The sequence below is a fragment of the Pituophis catenifer genome, unplaced genomic scaffold (assembly GCF_029215685.1).
Source record: "Pituophis catenifer annectens isolate HBS135680 unplaced genomic scaffold, rPitCat1.0.hap2 SCAF_4, whole genome shotgun sequence".
In the NCBI taxonomy this organism is placed as follows: Eukaryota; Metazoa; Chordata; class Lepidosauria; order Squamata; family Colubridae; genus Pituophis; species Pituophis catenifer.
Window position 1 is genome coordinate 74,486,285 of NW_027256884.1, and position 22,472 is coordinate 74,508,756.

At 38.3% G+C, this 22,472-nt stretch overlaps 1 protein-coding gene across 1 annotated transcript in view; it reads left to right on the top strand.

The window, feature by feature from the left end:
* Positions 1–21,918, top strand: part of RIPK4 (receptor interacting serine/threonine kinase 4) — a 34,330-nt gene extending 12,412 nt beyond the window's left edge. Inside the window, exons 2-8 of the mRNA XM_070943495.1 lie at positions 9,912–10,203; positions 15,706–15,854; positions 16,735–16,784; positions 17,513–17,671; positions 18,457–18,557; positions 18,674–18,929; positions 20,117–21,918. Of these exons, the coding sequence (XP_070799596.1) occupies positions 9,912–10,203; positions 15,706–15,854; positions 16,735–16,784; positions 17,513–17,671; positions 18,457–18,557; positions 18,674–18,929; positions 20,117–21,294 (2,185 nt within the window). The 3' untranslated portion in view covers positions 21,295–21,918. The remainder of the gene's footprint in view (positions 1–9,911; positions 10,204–15,705; positions 15,855–16,734; positions 16,785–17,512; positions 17,672–18,456; positions 18,558–18,673; positions 18,930–20,116) is intronic.
* Positions 21,919–22,472: the final 554 nt, after the last annotated feature.

Below are 22,472 nucleotides of genomic sequence, written 5' to 3' on the forward strand. Positions count from 1 at the left end.
AGCAACCCATGTTTCTGAATTGTGATTTGTAAAAAAACAAAATGTATTTCCCTTTTTAAGGATGGATTTGCATATCATACAAAACCAAACTTGATCACATTGTATTGTAATTCAGTGTTATATGTGAATCAGACCTACCTGCTTACAAATTAGAGCCAATCATGTGTAACTAAGTTTGCAACATGACATTCCAGCAAGTAGACAGTGAATGTTCTTGAAATAAAAGATTGCCAAACAGTAATCTCTTTGAAAAGAAATTAACTGATGGCTTGCTAACCTATATTCTGGTGTTCATGAGAAACATTCAGCATGTTAAGGACTATTATAGAAAGCCTATGGCCATATCACTGAACTACAACATGATATTAGAATCAGTCTTTCTGTGAACTGTGATAACAGGTTGAGAGGAATCTTGTTCTGGTGATTATTATAACGTACTAAAGTTTAACTTAGAGATCAGCCCTTTATTTTGTAGCTGAAAGGGAAAAAGTGGATAGCATGGGGCTCTTTCAGTGGTGGGTTGCTCCGGTAGTAAAAAATTTTAATAGTTCGGAGAACTGGTAATAAGATTGGCTGGCCATGCCCCCGAACCAGTTCCCGGCCCGGTCGCCCTTTGCTTACCCCGCCCATTCCCAATCTATTGCTGCCTCTTTAGTCCCAGTTGATGGCTAGAGGGAAAAAAACTGTTTAAACTCTTGCCCCGGGGCTTCAAAGGGCCGCCCTACAGCTGATCAGTGTTAAAAGAAAACAAACGAGTAGACCTGTGCCTCCAAAAATAGAAAAAACAGCCCCTTTCAGCTTCAGCATAGGTTAATTAGCACAAGTTGATTAGATTGGCCTCCCGACTCTCAGCTGATTTGCTCTCAGCTGTTTTGGCCAGAGCTCTGTTGCTAGCTGCAAAGAGTGCTGGAGCAGATTTTTTTCCCGTAGCTATGCTGAAAAAATGAAACTGAAAGTAAAGCAGGATCTTTGCTGCAACCTGACAAAATGAGGCAGAGAGAGATTTCTTTTTCTTTTTCCTTACCAAAAAAGGTAGGTACAAAACTGCAAACAATGGGAAAATTAGGGCAAAAGAGGAGAGTTCAAGATTTTAAAACACAAAAGAAAAAAAGCTCTATTTAACTAGGGAATTGTAATAATTGAGATACTATTAATTGTATATTGTATTGAAAGCAGAAATGGTTAAGTTGTGGTTTGGAGGAATATATGGGGGAAATTATTTGGTTTATTATTATTGGTAAATATAATTAATTGATTTGTAAGAAATTGGATTGCATGGAAATAATTGGAATATTCATGTTCATATTGATTAATATACAAAAAAGATAGTTATATAACTAATTGATTTATATTAAAATGTTGAATTTGTATTAAACAACTGTAATATTACATAATTAACCAATGAGGATGGATATAAAAATAGATGACAATGGGAAGGGGTATAATATAGAATAGAAGGGAAAAATTGAATTTGATTAAGATTAGAGATGAGGATGAAGGGTGGTATTATTATTATTATTATTATTATTATTATTATTATTATTATTATTATTATTTATTTATTGAATTTGTATACTGCCGTACTCCCGAAGGACTCAGGGCGGTGAACAGCCAAAAGATAAAATACATATAATACAAATGCTAAAAAACCATTAAAATACAATTAAATAATTTGGCCCAGAAAACAAAATTTAAAACACCCTAAATTTATAAGACAAATATAAAATTTAAAAAATTTAAAACAGTTTAAAAGGGAGGTTAGGCCAGGCCGGCCTGCTGGAATAGGAATGTTTGGAAGGCACAGCGGAAAGCGCGCAGATCCGGGATCCTCCGTATCTCCGGGGGGAGCTTGTTCCAGATGGCGGGTGCCCCAACAGAGAAGGCTCTCCCCCTGCAGGCCGCCAGTCGACACTGTTTGACCGACGGCACCCTAAGAAGCCCCTCTCTATGGGAGCGTACTGGTCAGTGAGAGGCTACTGGTGGCAGAAGGCGGTCTCGTAAATACCCTGGTCCTAAGCCATGGAGCGCTCTAAAGGTGGTAACCAAAACCTTGAAGCGCACCCGGAAGACCACTGGGAGCCAGTGCAGCTCGTGCAGGAGGGGGGTCACATGGGAGCGCCACGTTGCTCCCATAACCATCCGCGCGGCTGCATTCTGGACCAGCTGGAGCCTCCTGGTGCTCCTCAAGGGGAGCCCCATATAGAGAGCATTGCAGTAGTCCAGGTGGGAAGTGATGAGGGCATGAGTGACCGTATTTAACGAGTCCCGATCCAGAAAGGGACGCAACTGGCGAATCAGGAGAACCTGATAAAATGCCCTCCCGGCCACAGCCGTCAAATGCTCTTCTAAAGACAGCTGTGAGTCCAGGAGGACACCAAGTTGCGAGCCCTCTCCGTAGGGGCCAACGACTCGCCCCCAATAATCAGTGATGGCACCAACTGACTATATCAGGACGTTGGAAACCACAGCCACTTGGTCTTGGATGGGTTTAGCCTGAGTCTGTTTCTCCCCATCCAGATCCGTACAGCCTCCAGGCACCGGGGCATCACTTCAAGGGCATCATTGGGGTGGTCCGGGGTGGAGATGTACAGCTGAGTGTCATCAGCGTACTGGTGGTATTTCACCCCGAAACCACGGATGATCTCACCCAGCGGCTTCACATAAATGTTGAACAGAAGGGGCGAGAGGACCGACTCTTGTGGCACCTCACATATGAGGGGCCTCGGGGTCGACTTCTGCCCCCCTGCCAACACAGACTGCGACCAGTCGGAGAGAAAGGAGGAGAACCACCGCAACACAGTGCCCCCCACCTCTAACTCTTCCAGCCGGTGCAGCATGATACCATGGTCGATGGTATCAAAAGCCGCTGAAAGGTCTAATAGGACCAGGACAGAGGAGCAACCCCTGTCCCGAGCCTTCCAGAAATCATCAATCAATGCGACCAATGCTGTTTCCGTGCTGCACCCAGGCCTGAAGCCCGACTGGAACGGATCCAGATAAGCCGATTCATCCAGGTACTGAGGGAGCTGCCATGCTACCACACTCTCAACAACCTTCGCAACAAAGCGAAGGTTTGTTTGTTTGTTTGTTTGTTTGTTTGTTTGTTTGTTTGTTTTATTAGATTTATATACCGCCCTACTCCCGAAGGATTCAGGGTGGTGAACAGGCACAAAATAAAATACATAAATAGAAAATTTAAAAGCAGAAATAAAACCAGATTAAACAATTTAGCCCGAGACAAATTTAAAACATCCCAATAATTTAAAAACAGATTTAAAATTTCCAATTTAAAAGAAAAGGGGAAAAAGGTTAGGCCAGGCCAGCTTGCTGGAATAGGAAGGTTTTAAGAGCGCGGCGGAAGGTTGGAGACTGGACGGTAATTAGCCAACACTGCCGGGTCCAGGGAAGGCTTCTTGAGGAGATGTCTCACCACCGCCTCTTTCAAGGCGGCGGGAAAGACACCCTCACTCAAGGAAGTATTTATAATCCCCTGGAGCCAGCCTTGTGTAACCTCCCGAGAGGCCAGCACCAGCCAGGAGGGACACGGGTCCAATAAACATGTGGAAGCATTCAGTCTACTCAGTATCCTGTCCACGTCTTCAGGAGTCACAGAATATATTTGTTTGGGGTTGGCTTTCTTCCCTTTCATCTTTTTTATTGTACAGCAAACTTTCTCCTCAAACCTACCACCTCTCTCTTTTCTTTCCTTCTTACTTTCTCTTCCCCCCCCTCTCCTTCTCCTCCCTACTTCCTCTTCCTTTCTCCTTCTCCTCCTCTCTTCCTCCCTCTCTTACCCTCACTCCTACTCTAATTTCCCTTCCCTTCCTTCATCCCTCTCTATTACTGTATCTTTTTATGCATATTGACTACTCAGAGGGCTGAAAAAGTTATTTTTGACTGGTCCTCGCACTTTTGACCAGTCCTCAAACTTACGACTGTCCTCACATTTTACGTTTTTGCCCTATCTTGTCACCATGGTGAAGAGAAGCAGTTGTGAAATGAGTGACACGGTTGTTAAGAATGCTGCAATGGGCATAAATGATGACCAGTCATAAGTGCGAAGACCGGTCAAAAGTGCAAGGACCTGTCAGAAATTACTTTTTTCAGCCCTCTGGGTAGTCCTTTTGTGTATATGGACTACTCAGAGGGCTGAAAAAGTTATTTTTGATTGGTCCTCGCACTTTTGACCAGTCCTCGAACTTACGACTGTCCTCACATTTTACGTTTTGCACCCTATCTTGTCAGCGTGGTGAAGACAAGTAGTGGTGAAATGACTGACACAGTTGTTAAGAATACCGCAACAGGCATAAATGTGAGGAAGGTCATAAGTGTGAAGACCAGTCAAAAGTGTGAAGACCTGTCAGAAATGACTTTTTTCAGCCCTCTGAGTAGTCCCTATACACATAGCCATGGTCACCCGGTCACATGACCACCTAGCCACACCCACCCAATCACATGACCTCCAAGCCACGTCCACAAAATAAGCCACGCCCAAAGAACCGGTAGTAAAAAATTTTAGAACCCACCCCTGGGCTCTTTCATGTGTAGCCCACTGTCTGGGTGAGATCTGAATTGTTTGATAGTAAGATTAGATTATTAATGATCTGAGAAGAGTTAATGTACAATTGCTCCATCATAAATGCTCAGACTAGTCAACACAAGTCCTTAATTACTTCCTGGAGTCTGTACTGACCTAATACAATACAGTATGGTATTACAGTAACTTCTGAGCTTGACTAAATTAATAACTGACATTGATAGAAGATTTGCCTTATCTGTCATAGATCATTTATTTTAATAGCCTCATAATGGGAAATCAGTGTAAAATATTAAAAGTTTCTAAATCAGAAAACAGTCTTTTCTCTTCCTTCCCCATAAGAAGCCATCATATCTACATTTATAATTTTGACCATATTCCTTTTTTAAGAGAGCAGAAAGTGGTTATACATAGAATCTGAGATTTTAATAGTGTTTTTTTACTTTTTTTGTGGTATTTCACTAATTGGACAAATAAGATTTAGTGTCTTAAAATAATTGTACAAAGGAATTTGTGTTTATTATTAGAATATAGAATAGAAATTAAAGCACAGAGTATAAAGCATTTTGTTTGAAATTTGAGAACTGTCCATTCCTGCCAAATAAAGAAATAATAAATAATGGTAATAATTTTTCCACTCAACGTTGGCTTTTATATTGTAAAGGTGAAGTATTCATGGCTAAATTGGCCTCTTTCAATGAAAATTGTTTAAATAGATATCTAAATTAATAGTTAATTAAATAGATATTTAATTCAGAGTCATTTAATATCTTTTTAATAGCTTGTTCAGAGATTATATTACATATAACACACACACACATACATACATAGACGCACACACTATATATAGATATAGATATAAATATAGATATATAGATATAGTTTACTGCCTTAAGTGTTGTGAGTCACTCAGAGTCACCTTATAGTGAGATGGGCAGCAAACAAATTTAATAAATAAAGTAAAGTAAATAAAAATAAATTACGCCAGCTGAATATTTCTGCCACTAAGCCGGCTTTCACCTTTTGCATGAGCTGTACAGTTGTTCAACTGAATGGTGATAAAGTGTGAGTTAAAAACATAGAACATAGGATAATGGGTTTGGAAAAGACCTTAGAGGTTTTCTAGTCCAACTCTCTGTTCAAGCAGGAGCTCTATACCATTTACTGTAGGACAAATAGCTGTCCAGTCTCTTTAAAACTTCCACTGATGGAGCACCCACAACTTCTGGAGGCAAGCTGTTCCATTGAATTGTTCTCACTGCCAGGAAATTTCTTAATTCTAGGTTAGATCTCTCTCTAATAATCTTCATTACTTCTTGTTCTGCCCTTAGGTAGTTTGGAGAAAAGGTTGACCTTCTCTGTGACAGCCCCTCAAATATTGGTCCCAGTAGTATTGTAACTAATGCACTAGCCAAAGATACATGAACTCTCCTTTGACCACAGCTTCTATCTGATGTTTTAGTAGAAGCCAAGAATCTGAGAGGATCCTGTAGTATTGACCAATTCCTTCAGGGACAGCAAGAGGCCACTGTGAACAACTACCAGGAATGATATCATTGCATTGCCTGTTTCTTATGAATGGAAATAGCTCCAGTCTGGTAGGATTTAGTCTGGGCTTCTTTCACTTCATCCAGTCTTCACAGTCTCCAGATACCACTTCAGGACTTGTATAGCATCTTCGGCCCAGTCCAGAGTGGCAATATGTAACTGAGTGTCAGCATACTGATAATACCTTACCTTGAACTGATGGATGATCTTCCTCAGTGGTTTACACGGGGAAAGCATTGAGTCCTGACAATCCCATGTTAGAAGAAAGTTGTCAAGTGCATACAGGTCAGGGGAGGGATTTTCCAATAGATAGCACAGTATTGTTACAAGAAATCTCAAATTTCCTGTTGAAAGAAAATTAGCAATACAACCTTTTAAAGGCTGAATATAACTGTGTAGTATAACTTAATGTTTTTACCAAGGTTAGTGTTGCTAACCAACATTGACCAAGTCCCACAGCTGCATTAGGGGGATCCTGCCACTCTTTTGAAGACTCCCTTATTGTTTCTGCTGTCCTAAGGAAACAAGCAAGAAATGGTAATGATGGCACCCATTGAAGGGTGCATATCCAGAAGGAAGACTGAGCATAAAGCAGATTGGGCAACTTTGAGGTTAAGATTGAAGTAATCTTATCCACAGCTTCCTTAACGTTGTGAACTTTGTTTGTGCCTTACAAGAGCTTCTTTTACAACATGATCTTTAGCTTGATGACTTGCTTCATTTTTGTATTAGTTTAGGGCAGTGGCTGGTCTGACCACCTTAGTTAAGCTTCATTTCAATATCAAAGAAATCAACATCCTGAATCCTAAGGTAGCTGGAGCCTGATGATTTATATGTGCTCAGGGAGAAGAACTGTTGCTCTGTTTATTCAGAGACACTCCCTTCTTTCATATCATGTCAAAGCACTGTAATATTTCTCTTTGAAGACATCTCTTTTAAAGGATACTTGCTTCAGGGGCAAAAGAAAAAAAGTCATTGTAAATACTAAAAAAAGAACCCACCATCTGTTCTCACACTTTGTAAAGAACTGGGGTGCGACAAAGAATTTTTTAAAAGTGGGGGGTGGGTCTAAGTCTTAAGAAAGCTTGTTTATCAAGTCATCAAGAAGGATATAACTAATCAACACTAAAAACTAGCAGCACTCTACTAGATATTTTTCTTTGAAACATGAACTTGTTAATTACTGTGTACCGTAATTTGAATGACTAATGCTGATTTCACTTATTTCCCATGGAATGCTTTCCTGCGACATGATAACCATTCCCTCCAATTTTTTTTGTCTACAAATTCACTATATACTGTAGCAAGAATGATGTAGTATTGCCTCTTAAATGGCCCTATTTTACATGGTATGTTGTAATTCCACCAGTATTATTAGAAGTTGTTATTATGACCCTGCATACAATAGTCTCTGTATTTATTTTTAAGATCCTATCCCTTGTTTTCTTATTTATTATTTGGCTTGCTCAGTGCTATAATAAAGTCTCTCAGCTAGATGAAGTGAGGATGTTTTCTCTGCTGTTGTATACCAGGGTAGTACAAATCTTGAAAGGAATGCTTCACTTCCACAAAGATTGAACCAAAGCAGTCTCCCAAGTGCCACTCACCGAAAACTTCCAGGCAGTATGAAGTAGTTTATCAAAGGAAATTGCCTTGAATCTTTGCTTTGATATAGAAAATAATATTGCCTGGGTGAAGTGAAATTAATATGCTGTTACATTTCTCATATGTTCATCTCTTTAAATTGCCTTCCCTTTATTAGGGAAGATTATTCTTTTAGTATTAGTGCCAGAAAAAGCAAGTTACAAATTCTCTACTTGGTTTTGTTTTGTGTATTAGGAACTATACTGTGAGTGCTGCAGGCTAGATTGGGAAATCAAAAAATCTGCTGGAAAAAGCAATGGGAAACCACTTCTGTATTTTTTCCAAGAATACTACATGGATGTGTTTATTAAGTCAACAGGAGTTGAAGCTGCTCAAAAGAAATGTTATCTTTTTGTATCAGTCATTCATACAAGCCTATGTTGCGTTCTTACTTTCAGAAAAGTACCGTAAATACAGTAATTTACAGTAAATATCTGATTGCTAATTGTGTTATCCAGTGCTCTAGAGTTACATGTTAGTGTTGAAAGAAATACCTGGTCAAGTTCCAAGCCGGGAATAAAATGGAAGTTGCTTAAGAAAAAAAATGTTTATTGATGAGCTGAACCAACAACAGCCTGCAGTTCTGGGACAACTGAGAAATTAGTTTGATGAGTGCAAGGATTTTTATACAGTTTACAGTATTTTATAATTTTGAGGTTTGCTTTTGTGCTTTTATTATTTGATTGGTGGTGGGTTAATCCTATTATGTCCTAAAAGTCCTGTCCTGTCTTTCTTAATCCCATCAGCTGGAGCTGAAGGTGTTTTGTTTATGAACAGATTGGCCTGGATTTCTCAATGGGCACAAACTATCCATTTCTAAAGACTTCAGGCATCTCCTGGAGGCTGTTGGGGCTGTTTCTGCATTTTTAAAGATTTTTCTCCATTTCTCCTTTGGGGAAATATAATATTCTGCCTCTTTTAATATTCCTCCAAATAGTTCATTCTTGGGGGGGGGGGCTTCCCACAATTTCCCCCTTTTGGACTATATATATTTCTGCAATAGAGTAGTTAATGTCTGGAACACTCTACCTGATCCTGTTGTTGGTCTCTCTAATCCCCATACCTTTTACCTTAAACTGTCTACCGTGGACCTTTCATGTTTTTTAAAGAGGTCCCTAAGGGGACGTGCATAAGCGCACCAGCGTACCTACTGTCCCTGTCCTACTGTCCCCATTTATATGTACTCATTCTATGTGTTTATGGCTATGTTTTGCTTGCTTATTTATGTTTACATATATTGCCGAACCTATGCACTATCAAAATGGTCTCTGTACTTCCTGTATACCTGGCACATCATGAGGGATATTTGGCTGGCATCCTTACTTGGATGTTTGTTGACATGGGAGGTGATTTTGCAGGCTACTGGGGCAAGGGAAAATAGGCTGGTGGCAGTAGCAGAGAAAGATTCCCATTATTATTATGGCAGCAGTCCCCAAAAGGAAAGATTTCTACTCATGAAGGTCTAGCAGTCAGGGCAAAAGTTCTGTTAAATAGAAAAGAAATTTATAGTATCCAATATTCTGTGCCAATTCTTTTTAGATATTTGATGTCACTTTCCTTGAGTTTTCAGTCAGGTTGCAAGCACATGTCCCAAAATTCTTCACAACCTTGATGCCTTAGTAGATAATGAAAGGCTGCCCATTTTCAAGGGTTGCTTCCTAAACCTGCCTTAGCTCTTAGTTTAGTGCATCCAGGGCTTGTGATGTAAAATTGAGGTCAGCCAGTGTGATTTTGAACCCCAGATTTGGTGCACCTAATTTTAAGTGATCGCTTATTTTACAGCCAAAGTGTAGTCTCCAAATTTTGAGTTAACTATAATTTATTATTGATATTGAACTTCTTTTTAAAGAAATGAGAGAGGCTTTCTTGTTTGCTTAAATCTCTTCTGCCCTTTCTCAAATTGGAAGAGGTTTTTCCAAATCTAAACATAAATACAGGCAAAATGTTTCAGCAGAATGTATTACTGATGAATGGACTTATGGGTTTAGTTTGCAGCTAGATTTGAGTTACCAACCATACTTGATATTCTGCTTTTTAAATAATAGCATGAATGAATACGCCTCTGTTTTTGTAGATGAAATTTCCATTAAATTAAAAAACATTTTATTCAAAATATCAAAGCTACTAAAAGCTAAGTACCCCACTGGTAAACTAAATCATGTATTTCACATTTTTTATCTAGGGAGCGTATGGAACTATTGGAGGAAGCAAAGAAAATGGAAATGGCAAAATTTCGTTACATTCTTCCAGTTTATGGCATTTGTAAAGAGCCTGTAGGGTTGGTTATGGAATACATGGAAACGGGATCTTTGGAGAAGCTCCTGGCCTCTGAACCGCTTCCCTGGGAGCTACGTTTTCGAATCATCCACGAAACAGCTGTAGGCATGAACTTCCTTCATTGCATGTCCCCACCTTTACTTCACCTGGATCTTAAGCCAGCCAACATCCTGCTTGATGCCCACTATCATGTTAAGGTACGTCATAGTCTTTCAGAATATGATTCCCCATTTTTTTACCAATAGGTTCAGGATGAGAGAAAGCATATTCACTTACCACCACCTTTTTAAAAAATGTATTTATTGCATTTATTGATCAAATTTATACTGTATAAATTTCACTATATAAGTGATTCTGAGCAGCTGACAAGTAAAAACAATAATAAAAATCCTTACAAAATATAAAAAGATGAGAGAACATTGTCAAATCACCAACCATTCCCAGGGCTGTGTACCACTATTGAATTCCCATGCTAGTTTGACTCTAAGCCAGCTCTTAGTGTTCTTCTGGAAGGCCACAAAAGTGGGGGCCAACCAGGGGCGGGTTCCAAATCCCATCGCTACTGGTTCACTTGTGCACGCGTGCGCACATGCACGGCACTTCTGCGCATGCGCAGAAGCGGGTGGGCGAGTCTCCTGCTGCTATCAGTTGCCCTATCAGGTGCGAACCAGTAGCAACCCACAACTGGGGCCAACCTTACCTTCAAGGGCCAGGTGTTTCATAGGACAGGGGCCAATGGCAGAAAAGGCTCTCCTCCTAGGCCTTGGCAGTCAAAATAGTTTAGCTGATGAGGCCCTTCTTGCTGGCCTGGGTGGAATGGTTCAGTGTGATTGAGATGAGATGGTTCCTCAAGTAATCTGGCCCCATACTATGAAGGGCTTTAAAGGTCATAACCAACACCTTGAATTGGACCTGGAATCAAACCAGCACTCAAAGCAGCTTACACAGCAGAAGTCTTACATGTGCAGTCCTAGTGGTGCCCATAACTATGCATGTCACCAGCTCTGCACCAGCTGAAGCTTCTGGAAACTTTTCAAGAGTAGCTCCAATGTAGAACATCTTCCAGTAATCCATGTAGAAGATGACCAGAGCATAAATGACAAAGAGAAAGGGTTCCCAGTCCAGGAAAGGATGCAACTGACCCACAACTTGAAGGAGTTGTGAGTCCAGGAGGATCCCCAGATTGTGCACTGGGTCCAGCTGAGGCATTGCAACCCCATCCAGGACCAAAGAAACTAAAGCCCTAGATAGAAAAGAGCCCCGCACCCACAGCAATTCAAGGGTTCAGTTGATACCTGTTGTTCCCCATCCAGATCCCCACAGCCTCCAGGCACTGTGAAAGAACATCCACAGTTAAGTGCCTTAGCCTTTAAATTTTTTGTATATTTACTTACCAGGGACATTGATAAAATTGAAAAATTACATTAATGGGGATATTCATAAATCTGTCATCACATGTGCATTTTGTCTGGCCCTTTTTGGGCTTGTGAAAACTCATTTCAAAACAGAACACAAATGCAAGTAAAAAAAATCGGAAGTATGCATTTACTAGAATGTAATAAAGTTGAAAGAGAAAAAGAAGCAGGTGAGATCCTGGATCCAAGTCTATGTCCTATCTCTCATTTGCATCGTTACATCTGGCAACTAAATAAACAGAAATCATAGCAACGGGGCTTAATTTTTAATCAAAGTTTATTATTTGCCAAACAATACTTCCTTCATTATAATCCTGTATAAAGAGCCACTAAGATGTACCTGGTATTTCCCAACAGCAATCTTCTAGTTGATGTCTAGAATTGTTAACTACTTCCTCTTTAAGTAAGTTTGGAAGTCTGCTGCATCCATCACAACAATATCTTTCCTCAGTCAGTTTAGCGCTTACCATTGTTATGAATGGCTTGAATTCTGGGCACGAGTTAAATTGCTGTAGTACATTAGACAAATTACTTTGAAAATGATTTTTGAAGGCAGGCTCTTGGAATTTGGGCTCTAAATAGATATTCAGATTCCTTTTTCTTGCAACAATCCAATATGTGGATAGGCACACTCTCCTTAGTTGTTCACAGTCATATTTGCCTTATGTATGTCATAAGAGTATAGTGCTGCTGTTACCAGACGAGCTTCCTATGATTGGATATGTATCCCCAACACACTTATAGGAAGGGCTGACTTGGGAAGGAGCAGTTAATGTAGGGTTGAAGTCCATTTTCTATCGTCTCTATCTGAGCGACTGAGAGATGATGAGAGAAGCTTGTTTTTGTAGTTCAGTAACATTTGGAGGGATGTCTATGAAGATTCTCAGTCATCCATGTCATGGTTGTCCCAAAGGTGTTTTTTTCCAAGAGACAACTGGACTTCCTGGTTTCCCACCATCCAGTCAGAGCTGAAAAAGCTTCTTGGATGAGAAGCAAAACGTCTTCAAAGAAAATCCAGAAAATTCAGTTGCCTCTTGGAAAAAAGCACCTTTGGGACATTTGGAGAGGATATATTGTTCATCCTGAGCTTGTAGAAAACTGACTTGGGCTTTTTAAAAATGATATCTTAGGTAAATACATTAAGAAAGAATCTTAAAAATTATTTTCTGAAGGATTAATGGTGACGCAGATGCCCTTTTTCTGATATAAAGTTTTATGTGATTGGTTTCCTTCAATTGTATATGAATAATGTGCCTAGTACATTATCTAGGTTGCATCATCATATTTCTTCCAATAATCTTTTGGTTTAAAACAGGCTATTGTTTTGAAAGAATTGTGGTATTGAGTAAAATTTGGAAGTCTTGTATTTTATGTTAAATGCAAAATCTTGAATCACTGTTTTGACCCTGTCCAATTGTAGCCTAACTGAAATTTTGTGTGTGTGTGAGAGAGAGAGAGGGAGGGAGGGAGGGAGGGAGATGTAGGGATGTCCAACTTGAGCTCGGGGATCCTACGTTACAAGCCTGTGCTTTAAAATATAGATTCATACTAAGAACTGAGAAATGCTCAGTGATTCGTAATGACTTTCCCAAAATATATGAACCATTATAACTGGTTGGTATGCATTCTGTTCTGAGTAGGAATAAAATTTCATGGTGTTTTTGATGATGCAATATTTTTTGCTACTTAACTAGCCAAAAGCAGGAAAAAAATTACATCGTTTTAAATCCATTATTTTTCTTTCACCAACCAGAAGCAGAATGTAATTTAAATTTCCCTATTTTTTTTCTAATTTTTCCACATCATTTTTTATAATCTAAACTGTACAAAAACAGTGAAGTTAGAATATATTTATACCCATTATCTCTTTCCTTTCTTCCTTTCTGCTCCCACTACTTTTGCTACTTCCTTGTTATTCATTTATAATTAAATGTGTTTTAGTTCCCCAACCCATTGTAAACAGCACTTAATCATAATAATGACCCTTTACCATCTGGCTAACTTTTAAAAATCCACGTGTAAGTGATTTGCAATAATGTATACATAATATTATCTACCCTAACTTTAGGATGATAAATTACAAGTCAAAATAAATAGTTCTTAATCAGCAGGTGCCAGAACATTTTGTTTTTTCTCTTCTCTGACTCTTATTCCCTCCAGATTGCAGTCCATACATATATAGGTAGTCCTTGACCTATAACAACAATTAAGCCCAAAATTTCTGTTGCTAAGCAAGACATTTGTTAAGTGAGTTTTGCCCCGTTTTACCATCTTTCCGGCCACAGTTGTTAAGTGAATCACTGCAGTTGTTAAGTTAGTAATATGGTTGTTAATTGAATATGGCTTCCCCATTGACTTTGCTTGTCAGAAAGTCACAACAGGTGATCACATGACCCTGGGACACTGCAACCGTCATAAATATGCGTCAGTTGCCAAGCATCTGAATTTTGATCATGTGACCATGGGGATGCTGTAAAGGTCATAAGTATGAAAAATGGTAATAAGTCACTTTTATTAGTGTCATTATAACTTTGAATGGTCACAAAATGAACTGCTGTAAGTCGAAGACTACCTATATGTGAAATCAGTTGAATTTAATTTGACAGGGTTTCTGAATAGACATGTTTTCCTGGTATGGCTTCTACTGCATATCATTTTATCCCAAAGATTTAACTATAGTTGAGTCTTATAAGAAGGGCTTTATATCTTTATATACTCAGGAAATAGAAAGCTGTACAAGGTACCAATAGTTGATATGCTGGCATTATATTGTTAGAGTGCTTTAGTAAACAAATTCTTAGGATATAGAGAATGTAAAAGGCAATATTTCTGCCCAGTGGTTACAGAAGCATGGATGATTAACAGCAGTTATTTTGAGACTGCTGAATTGTTTCTTTTTCACCCTTTAACAATCTTCTGTATTGGGAACACAGATTATATTTTGGTTTTGAAACCTAAATAAATCAAGTACAAATTTGGAGAAGTATTGTTCATATTTTACAAAATAATTCTCTGACACTGGGCTGGCTATAGAGGGGTGGGAAGTTCTTTTTTCCTTATAATAAAACTTTTTCTTTATTCTCTGGACCAACATATTCGCTACCATTTAGACAAAACGTATCCTTCTGAGTTGATCTTTTCATAATCAAACCATTCACTCAGCCTGTTAAGATCTGTCATGTATTTTTGAAATGCTTATTGCTTGGAGGGAAAAAGCAGCATTAATTTTTGAGGAAGAGTATAATTGGGAATCTAATTAGAATTAAGCATTTAAAACCAAATAATCTCAGTATTTGATTTCTCCCTTCAAAAAAACTGAAGGGTTTTAATTTTGGCTTGGCTTGTACTGGACAAGATTGCTTGTTGTGGTAAAAGGGGGGAAAACATTTTTGGTATCACAAGGACAAATTGTATAATGGCCTGAGTCTCTTTGGCTCAAAATCTAGTTTGTCAACTACTTGAAAAGCTACACTGAATAACATATATGTACAATGTTTCTTATGCACATGGAAGAAACTGGAAGTGTGGAAAATGAAATGCAGAAGGCAATGATAGGTGCCTTTCACAAAACCATTGCACTTTGAAATCACAAACATGCATGCTTGCATTGATGAGCTGATTAACTCATGTAATGTTACATAATAAAATACACACACAACCTTTGTCCCTGTTTGAGAAATTATAGCTCACTTATTTTATGTTGACATTTCTGTTTGAGGTTCCTTTATTTAAGAATAGCAGCAGTACTGAAGTTTAAGTGTACTTCACTTGAGGGAGGGATATTTTCATTTTTGATGGGAGATTAGTATCTCTGCCTTTTTGTCTTATGTGGAAGGCAAAAATTCATTGATGATAAATAACTGGGCATATTGTATTTTAGACTTGAATACATGTGCATCTATACAAGTTCAGCATTCTATATGTCTTGGGTTAGTGCTGGGTTAGGGTTGAATACTTGTATATTGTGCTATATTCATAGGAGTTAGCCTTGTAATAAGATGGGAACTATAACATTCCCTATAATTATCAGACAAATTAAAAAAGTGAACACACTAGGAAGTAACCAAAACTATTCTTTTGACAGTATTGGCTTGATTTGAATAGGCTATTTTGATTATTAGTCATCTATTTTGATTGGTTAGTTGGTTGGTTTTTGCCAATTATGGACGGCATGGGGACAGGTTGGGTTCACATTTTTGCTTTCCAGTTTTATACAGTAGTCTAGGAATGCAAAATAGGAAGATGGAATGTTTGGAAAAAAATGAAACCTCTCATTTTTATCAGATTTCAGACTTTGGATTGGCCAAGTGCAATGGGCTTTCTCATTCTCATGATCTCAGTATAGATGGACTTTGTGGAACTATTGCATATCTGCCACCAGAACGAATTAAAGAGAAGAATAGATACTTTGATACAAAGCATGACATATATAGGTAAGTCTACAGTATTCTGGGTTTTTTCTTTTCTTTCCTTGTATCTATTTCTTATTGGTAGCTGCTAGCCACAGCCTAGGTATCTTAAATTTATTTATTTATTTATTTATTTATTTATTTATTTATTTATTTATTTATTTATTTATTTATTGGTTCGATTTATATGCCCCCCCCTTCTCCGGAGACTCAGGGCGGCTTACAATGCGTTAAGCAATAGCCTTCATACTTTTGATTATACCTGCTTAGTAGGGCTTTCGCCCCCCTCCTAAGCAGTGTTCTTTTTTTATACAAAGTTTATTGCCCCCACATTCCGGGTCCTCATTTTACCTACCTCGAAAGGATGGAAGGCTGAGTCAACCTTGAGCCTGGTGAGATTTGAACTTGCAGTAATTGCAGGCAGCTGGTGCTATTTAACAGCACTTTAGTCTGCTGCGCCACCAAGGCTCCTATTCAAATTAAATATAACTGTGCTGAATAGACTGTGGGATAATTCAACCTGTAGCAAGCCTGGTGCTATGAAACCTTCAGCAGCTTTGAAGACAGTTGCTTCCAAAAACTGATTTAAAAACTGTGACTAGAATCACAGAATAATAAAGTTACTGCAAAAGTGGATTTCCAGAGCCTCCATTTCATTAGACGCGGCACTTGCAGTCTGGGATTGTAGAGCCATTTGTAAACTGCACACCAGCATGTCATCTTTGATCCAGAAGGCCTACCCTACAGACTATTGCCAGAGAATTCTTATGTACTTGAAATCTTGACGAATGTTGCCATTTCAGATCTGATAATCAGATGTAATTAGCTTTACAGGTTATAACTGTAAACACAGCATGCTATATGCATTAATGGTTTTATAAAGGTATTAATTATGTCTTTGCAGCTTTTCCATTGTTATCTGGGGAGTTCTGACACAGAAGAAGCCTTTTTCAGGTAAGCAAAACATCTCTTCTTGTTAATCATAAGTGTAAATGACTATGTCAGACAAAATTCTTCCCTGGACAAAATGTGTTTATTGTGATATGGTTACTCTTCAGAATATCCAGCCATAATAACTGATTGCATTCATCCATTCCAACTACTAAAATATTGTCCATATCATATGAGAAAGGTTTTCCTGCTATTGTTTCTCTCCTAAAACCTATCCTGGGATGTAAGAAATTCCAGAAAGGAATATTGCATTTAGCATTCATGCTAGTCATGGAAGTATATGAGATGAAGTCTCTAAAGAAAGAGCAGCTGAATTATATGGAGTTGCTTATAATGTAGGATAGCATGTAAAAAAGCCAAATAAGTGACTTCTACCACCAATATTAGCTCTAGACCTTATTACTTTAAGGATTATGATTTACAGCTATTGAAAAGAAATGCACTAGGTGCATTTTCCATCTCTGGCTCCAACACTGAGCCTCTGATTCTTTTAATGCATCCATGTATATTGTTCATCTTTTTCTTTCATCCTGTTCAAATAGGGTAAGAAAATTTTCCAGAACAGCCCATTTATAGATAGTGTAACATGTATAGCATGTTACTACATGCTGAAGGATTAGTCGTTTTAAAAAAAGAATCTCATGGATGGAAAAATGTCTGCCTAGCACTAGACCAGGAATCTTAAAAGGAAGCACCTACCAGATATGTATTTTCTGCTTTCTATTCTGTAGAAGAAAATAACATTCTACACATTATGGTGAAAGTGGTTAATGGTCATCGCCCAGAACTGCCACCCGTCTCGAAATCCAGACCTCGTGCATGTAATAACTTGATCAAACTGATGCAAAAGTGCTGGCAAGATGACCCTAGCAAGAGGCCAACATTTAAAGGTAAACTTTGCTTCTAATCAAATACCCTGGTAAAATAATGAGTCATTTCAGGGTAAAAGCCTGTATTAATCCCCAGTGGAGCCCCACCAAAATCTTGTTAAAAATGATGAATACAAAATATACACAATACAGGGAACATCCTATTACAGGAAAAGGATTACAGGAGAACTTGTCTAAACATGAATAGTTGATTTAGGCATCAGATGTGTACCAATCTAGTTAACTCCCCAAATTGTTGCCTAGGGTGGAACTTTCTAATCTGAATTAGTTTTGCTACAATATATTCAACACAAAGCAAACATATTAGAAGCCCTATTTATGATTCTGGCTTCAGTGGTGTAAATTAGTTCTGGATGTTTAAAAAGCATTGAGATGCCATAGCAGGGCCAACCAAACCTGATCCTTCTACAATTACTGTTCTCCAATTTGTGGAACAGATTAAAAGATGGGTGTACATTTCTTTTTAAAATGTTGAATTGGCATTCAGTATTTTGCTTCAGTTGAATAAATCAGGATCACATTGTATTATATTGATAGTGCAGAAATTCTTCACAGTTGTGTGTTGAGAGGGATTTTTTTTTTTAAAGGTGGGAAGGTGTGTATTGAGCTGGTGAGAATGGCTGTTCCTTTGTGATTAATTATGTTGTTGGAGAAGTTAATTGAGCTACTAGGCAAGGCAAAACAACTAACCATTATCTGAATTATCTGTAAAATATCCCTTTAATGAAAAGGGAGACCTATAGCAAGTGTGAAGAAAATAAATTGTATCTTTTTTTTTTTTTTAGAAATTACTTCTGAAACGGAAGAGCTCTGTGAAAAACCAGAGTATGAGAATAAGGAAAGAGCAGTTGAGGGGGATGCAAAGGCTTCTCAGACCTATCCTAAGGTATTTATTTGAGAAATGTATGGAAAATTGGGTTTAATTTTAATATGTTCTCTTATCTTTCACTCAACTTATATTTTAATTTGAAGTGTTTCTTTTCCCCACTTCCTATTTTCCAGGAGATGTCCAATATTTCCCAGTTAAAACAAGAACCTGATCCTACATCAGTTAAAGATTACAGCCTGTCTGAATTGTTGTCCCAGCTGGACTCAGGAATTTCACAGACGGAACAGCCTGAGGAGCTCAGTCGCAGTGCATCTGAATCTAGGCTTGCCACCAGTGACAAGAGACTGTCAGGAGTGTCTTCTGTAGACTCCGCCTTTTCTTCACGAGGTTCCTTGTCACTGTCGTTTGAGAGAGAGAATTCTGGAAGTGGTAAGTTTTGTCGGGCAAGATGTAGTCAAATGTATATATTTGAGCTAGGGGCAAAATAAATTCAGAAAGAGATGGTAACTGATGTAATTGAGAGAGCACAGAGCACCCTCTGATGCTTTTACTTTTTTATTTTATTTTTTTGCATGACAGCTGTCTGTATGAATTGCTTGACATGTTGCATATGAATTCCTAAATGCATTTCCTGTCATGTTATGTGGACTATGATCTTGGCAATTAATTAGCTAAATAGGCTGCCTGGATGTTATTCCATTTGCAATTACTAAGGGGTTATAGGAAAAGTGTTTCTATGCAAGGAGAAGTTATATTGATTTAAGTCAAATGTCTTTATATTAGCTTTTAAGAAAACAGGGGTAGTTACCAAAATTTGCTATCTGAATTACTTAATTGAAATACATCACATATGTGAACTTTTATATATGGAAATACCAGTTTGTAGTTCCTTCTTTAGTTTTTGAGAGCAGTGTTCATGATCAATGCAATATATGGGTTTTACAGCTAAGGCTGTAAAAAGACAGTTGAGGCACAAACACTGAAGAACACATAACTGTGATTAAATGTTTACTTATATTGAACATTTGGGGCCAATTTGGTGTAGTGGTTAAGGCATCAGGCTAGAGACCATGAGTTCTGATTCCACTTTAGGTACAAAGCCAGCTGGGTGACTTTGGGTTAGTCACTTTCTCTCAGCCCTAGGAAGGAAGCAAGGGCAAACCTCTTCTGAAAAATCTTGCCAAGAAAACTGCTGGGATTTGTCCCACTAGTTTCTGAGAATTGGATACAATTGAATGAAAAATATTGAATATTAGAATATTACTTATACTTAAATATTTAAGAATGTGTCAAAAATCTAAACTAACTTTAGTTCTGTGGGTGAGCATGTGCCTTCTTCCATGTGCAAACTAATTTGAGCATATGTAGGTTAACAAGCCAAAAAGATAAATGAATAAATAATAAATACTAATAGCCAGATACCAAAGTATGAATAGCGAGATAAAAGCATGGAAAATTAGCCCAGAGTTCAAAAAAGTGTGTGGAGGAGTACAGAATTTCCCAGTTGGAAGTACCAGCAGGGAAACTGTCATATTTTATCTAATGGAACTCTTGGGCCTTTTGTGCTTCTGTGAAAACCGGACTGAAATAGAACATTTTGTTTTTTGCTTCTCCAGACATTGGTGCCACAGATATCCAGAAAAGAAAGCTGGCTGAGGCAATCATATCTGGAGACACTAGTAAACTGATGAAAATTCTTCAGCCTCAAGATGTAGACCTCATTTTGGATGGGAATGGTGGCCTTCTGCATTTGGCCATTGAATCAGGCCAAGAAGAATGTGTTAAGTGGCTACTACTGAACAATGCCAATCCCAATCTGACCAATAGGAAAAGCTCTACACCCCTCCATATTGCGGTAGAGAAGAAGAACAAAAGCATTATTGAGCTGCTTCTCACAAAGAAAATTAATGTGAATGCCAAAGATGAGGATCAGTGGACAGCTCTTCATTTTGCAGCCCAAAATGGGGATGAACTAATCACAAGAATGTTGCTTGAGAAGAATGCCTTGCTGAATGAAGTTGACTTTGAAGGAAGAGCACCAATCCATGTTGCTTGCCAACATGGTCAAGAGAATGTAGTGCGCATCTTTCTGAGAAAAGGGATTTATGTTGATGTCAGAGGAAAGGATAATTGGGTGCCTTTACATTACGCTGCATGGCAAGGCCATTTATCCATTGTGAAGCTTCTGGCCAAGCAGCCTGGAGTCAATGTGAATGCACAGACTGCAGATGGAAGGACCCCTCTTCATTTGGCAGCCCAGAGAGGACATTACAGAGTTGCTCGAATACTAGTAGAACTGCAGTCAGATGTCAACATAAGAAATGCATTTCTTCACACTGCCCTTCATGTAGCTGCTGAAACTGGACACACTAGCACTTCCAGGCTGCTTCTTAATCGTGGGGCAGATATAGAAGCAACAACAGCAGAAGGCTGCACTGCCCTTCACCTAGCAGCTCGTAATGGCCATTTATCCACAACCAAGCTGTTGATGGAAGAAGGTTCCAATATCCTGGCAAGGGGTCCTTTAAACAGGACAGCACTGCATCTTGCTGCTGAAAATGGACATGATGAGGTAGTAGAGGTCCTTGTCAACCCAGAAAATATAAATGATTCAGACGAGGAAGGGTTGGTGGCTCTGCATCTTGCTGCAAAAGGTGGACACACACAAACAGCTGAAGTTCTATTAAACCATGGTGCCTGCATCAATATGCAGAACTTTGCATTTCAAACCCCACTGCAGTTAGCTAAACAAAATGGGAGCAACACTATTATCACACTGCTCAGCCAGAGATAGGTGTTTGCTTTAAGTGTGGGACAGGCTAATGAGCATAGAACAGGCTAATTATGACCATAGCATGAGTATCTGCTTAAACTTCACATATAAGTCTGACTTCCATGTTAACAGAAGCTGCTTCTTGATGTGGCAATTCAGCCTAACAAACTGAGCAGGCAAGGGAGTAAGAGTCATAAGATTCTGGGTTCGATCTCACAATTCCGTGTAAAGGAGCGCTGAGTAAGCCTTTGGTGAAGACATGATGTTCTTTCCCCATAATTCAACATGGGTGTTGGCTGACTGGAAAGATGATTTGAAGAGATTAAAAAAAGAGAGAAGGTTATCCCTTGTTCTTTTCAGTGTAAAGTCAGTTTCTAATATTTCAATCATTCTTTACGTTCAATGGGTGATGTATCTTTAATTGTCACTCTGGAATGTTTTTTTAAATTTATTTTTCCTTGACTATTTACAAGATGCATGAATCAATACAAGTATCTGCATTCCTGAAAAAGTACTGCAGGGATAATTGTCCTAAAGCCACGTAGAAATTAAAACCCCAGTTTTATTATTGAAAAAAAAGTAAGTGCCTATTTCAAAACTACACATTTCTAGTTCTCTGATGGTCAGTTTTTCCATGATTGTTATTATCGGCTAATGCTTACAATAACAATTGTGAGCATCCCTGTGTTAATTAGAAAATAATTTCTAATATGCAGTACCAGCTTCTGTATATATACAGTGTATATGCATAATATTTCAACATGTGATTAAATGGAAGAAAGCACAAGTACAATAACATTTGTACAAGTGTGCATAAGCACATGAAAATTTTATTTCATTAAATGTAAGGATAAATTGTGTCTGTATGTTTCTTTTTAAGTTTTGTAAATTACTGAACCACAGGTATAGCAATGTCTCCAAAACAGATTTATCATGTATAATAGACTAATATAAAAATATACTGTGTATATAATTCAGGACATTGCATGCTCTTTTTTCTACAGAAGAAAATGGAGGCTTTTTAGGTCTGGGTATGTTTTAATACACCTTTTGTAATGTTCATTATTTTCAGAAGTTCACAATTGATCTGTTTTACCAATAAAATAAGTTGTAAAATGGCTTTTGAGAAAATACTTGTTGTGCTTTATTTTTAAAGAACAGTTGTGTTTTATAACTTTATTTTTGTTTCTTTACATCAT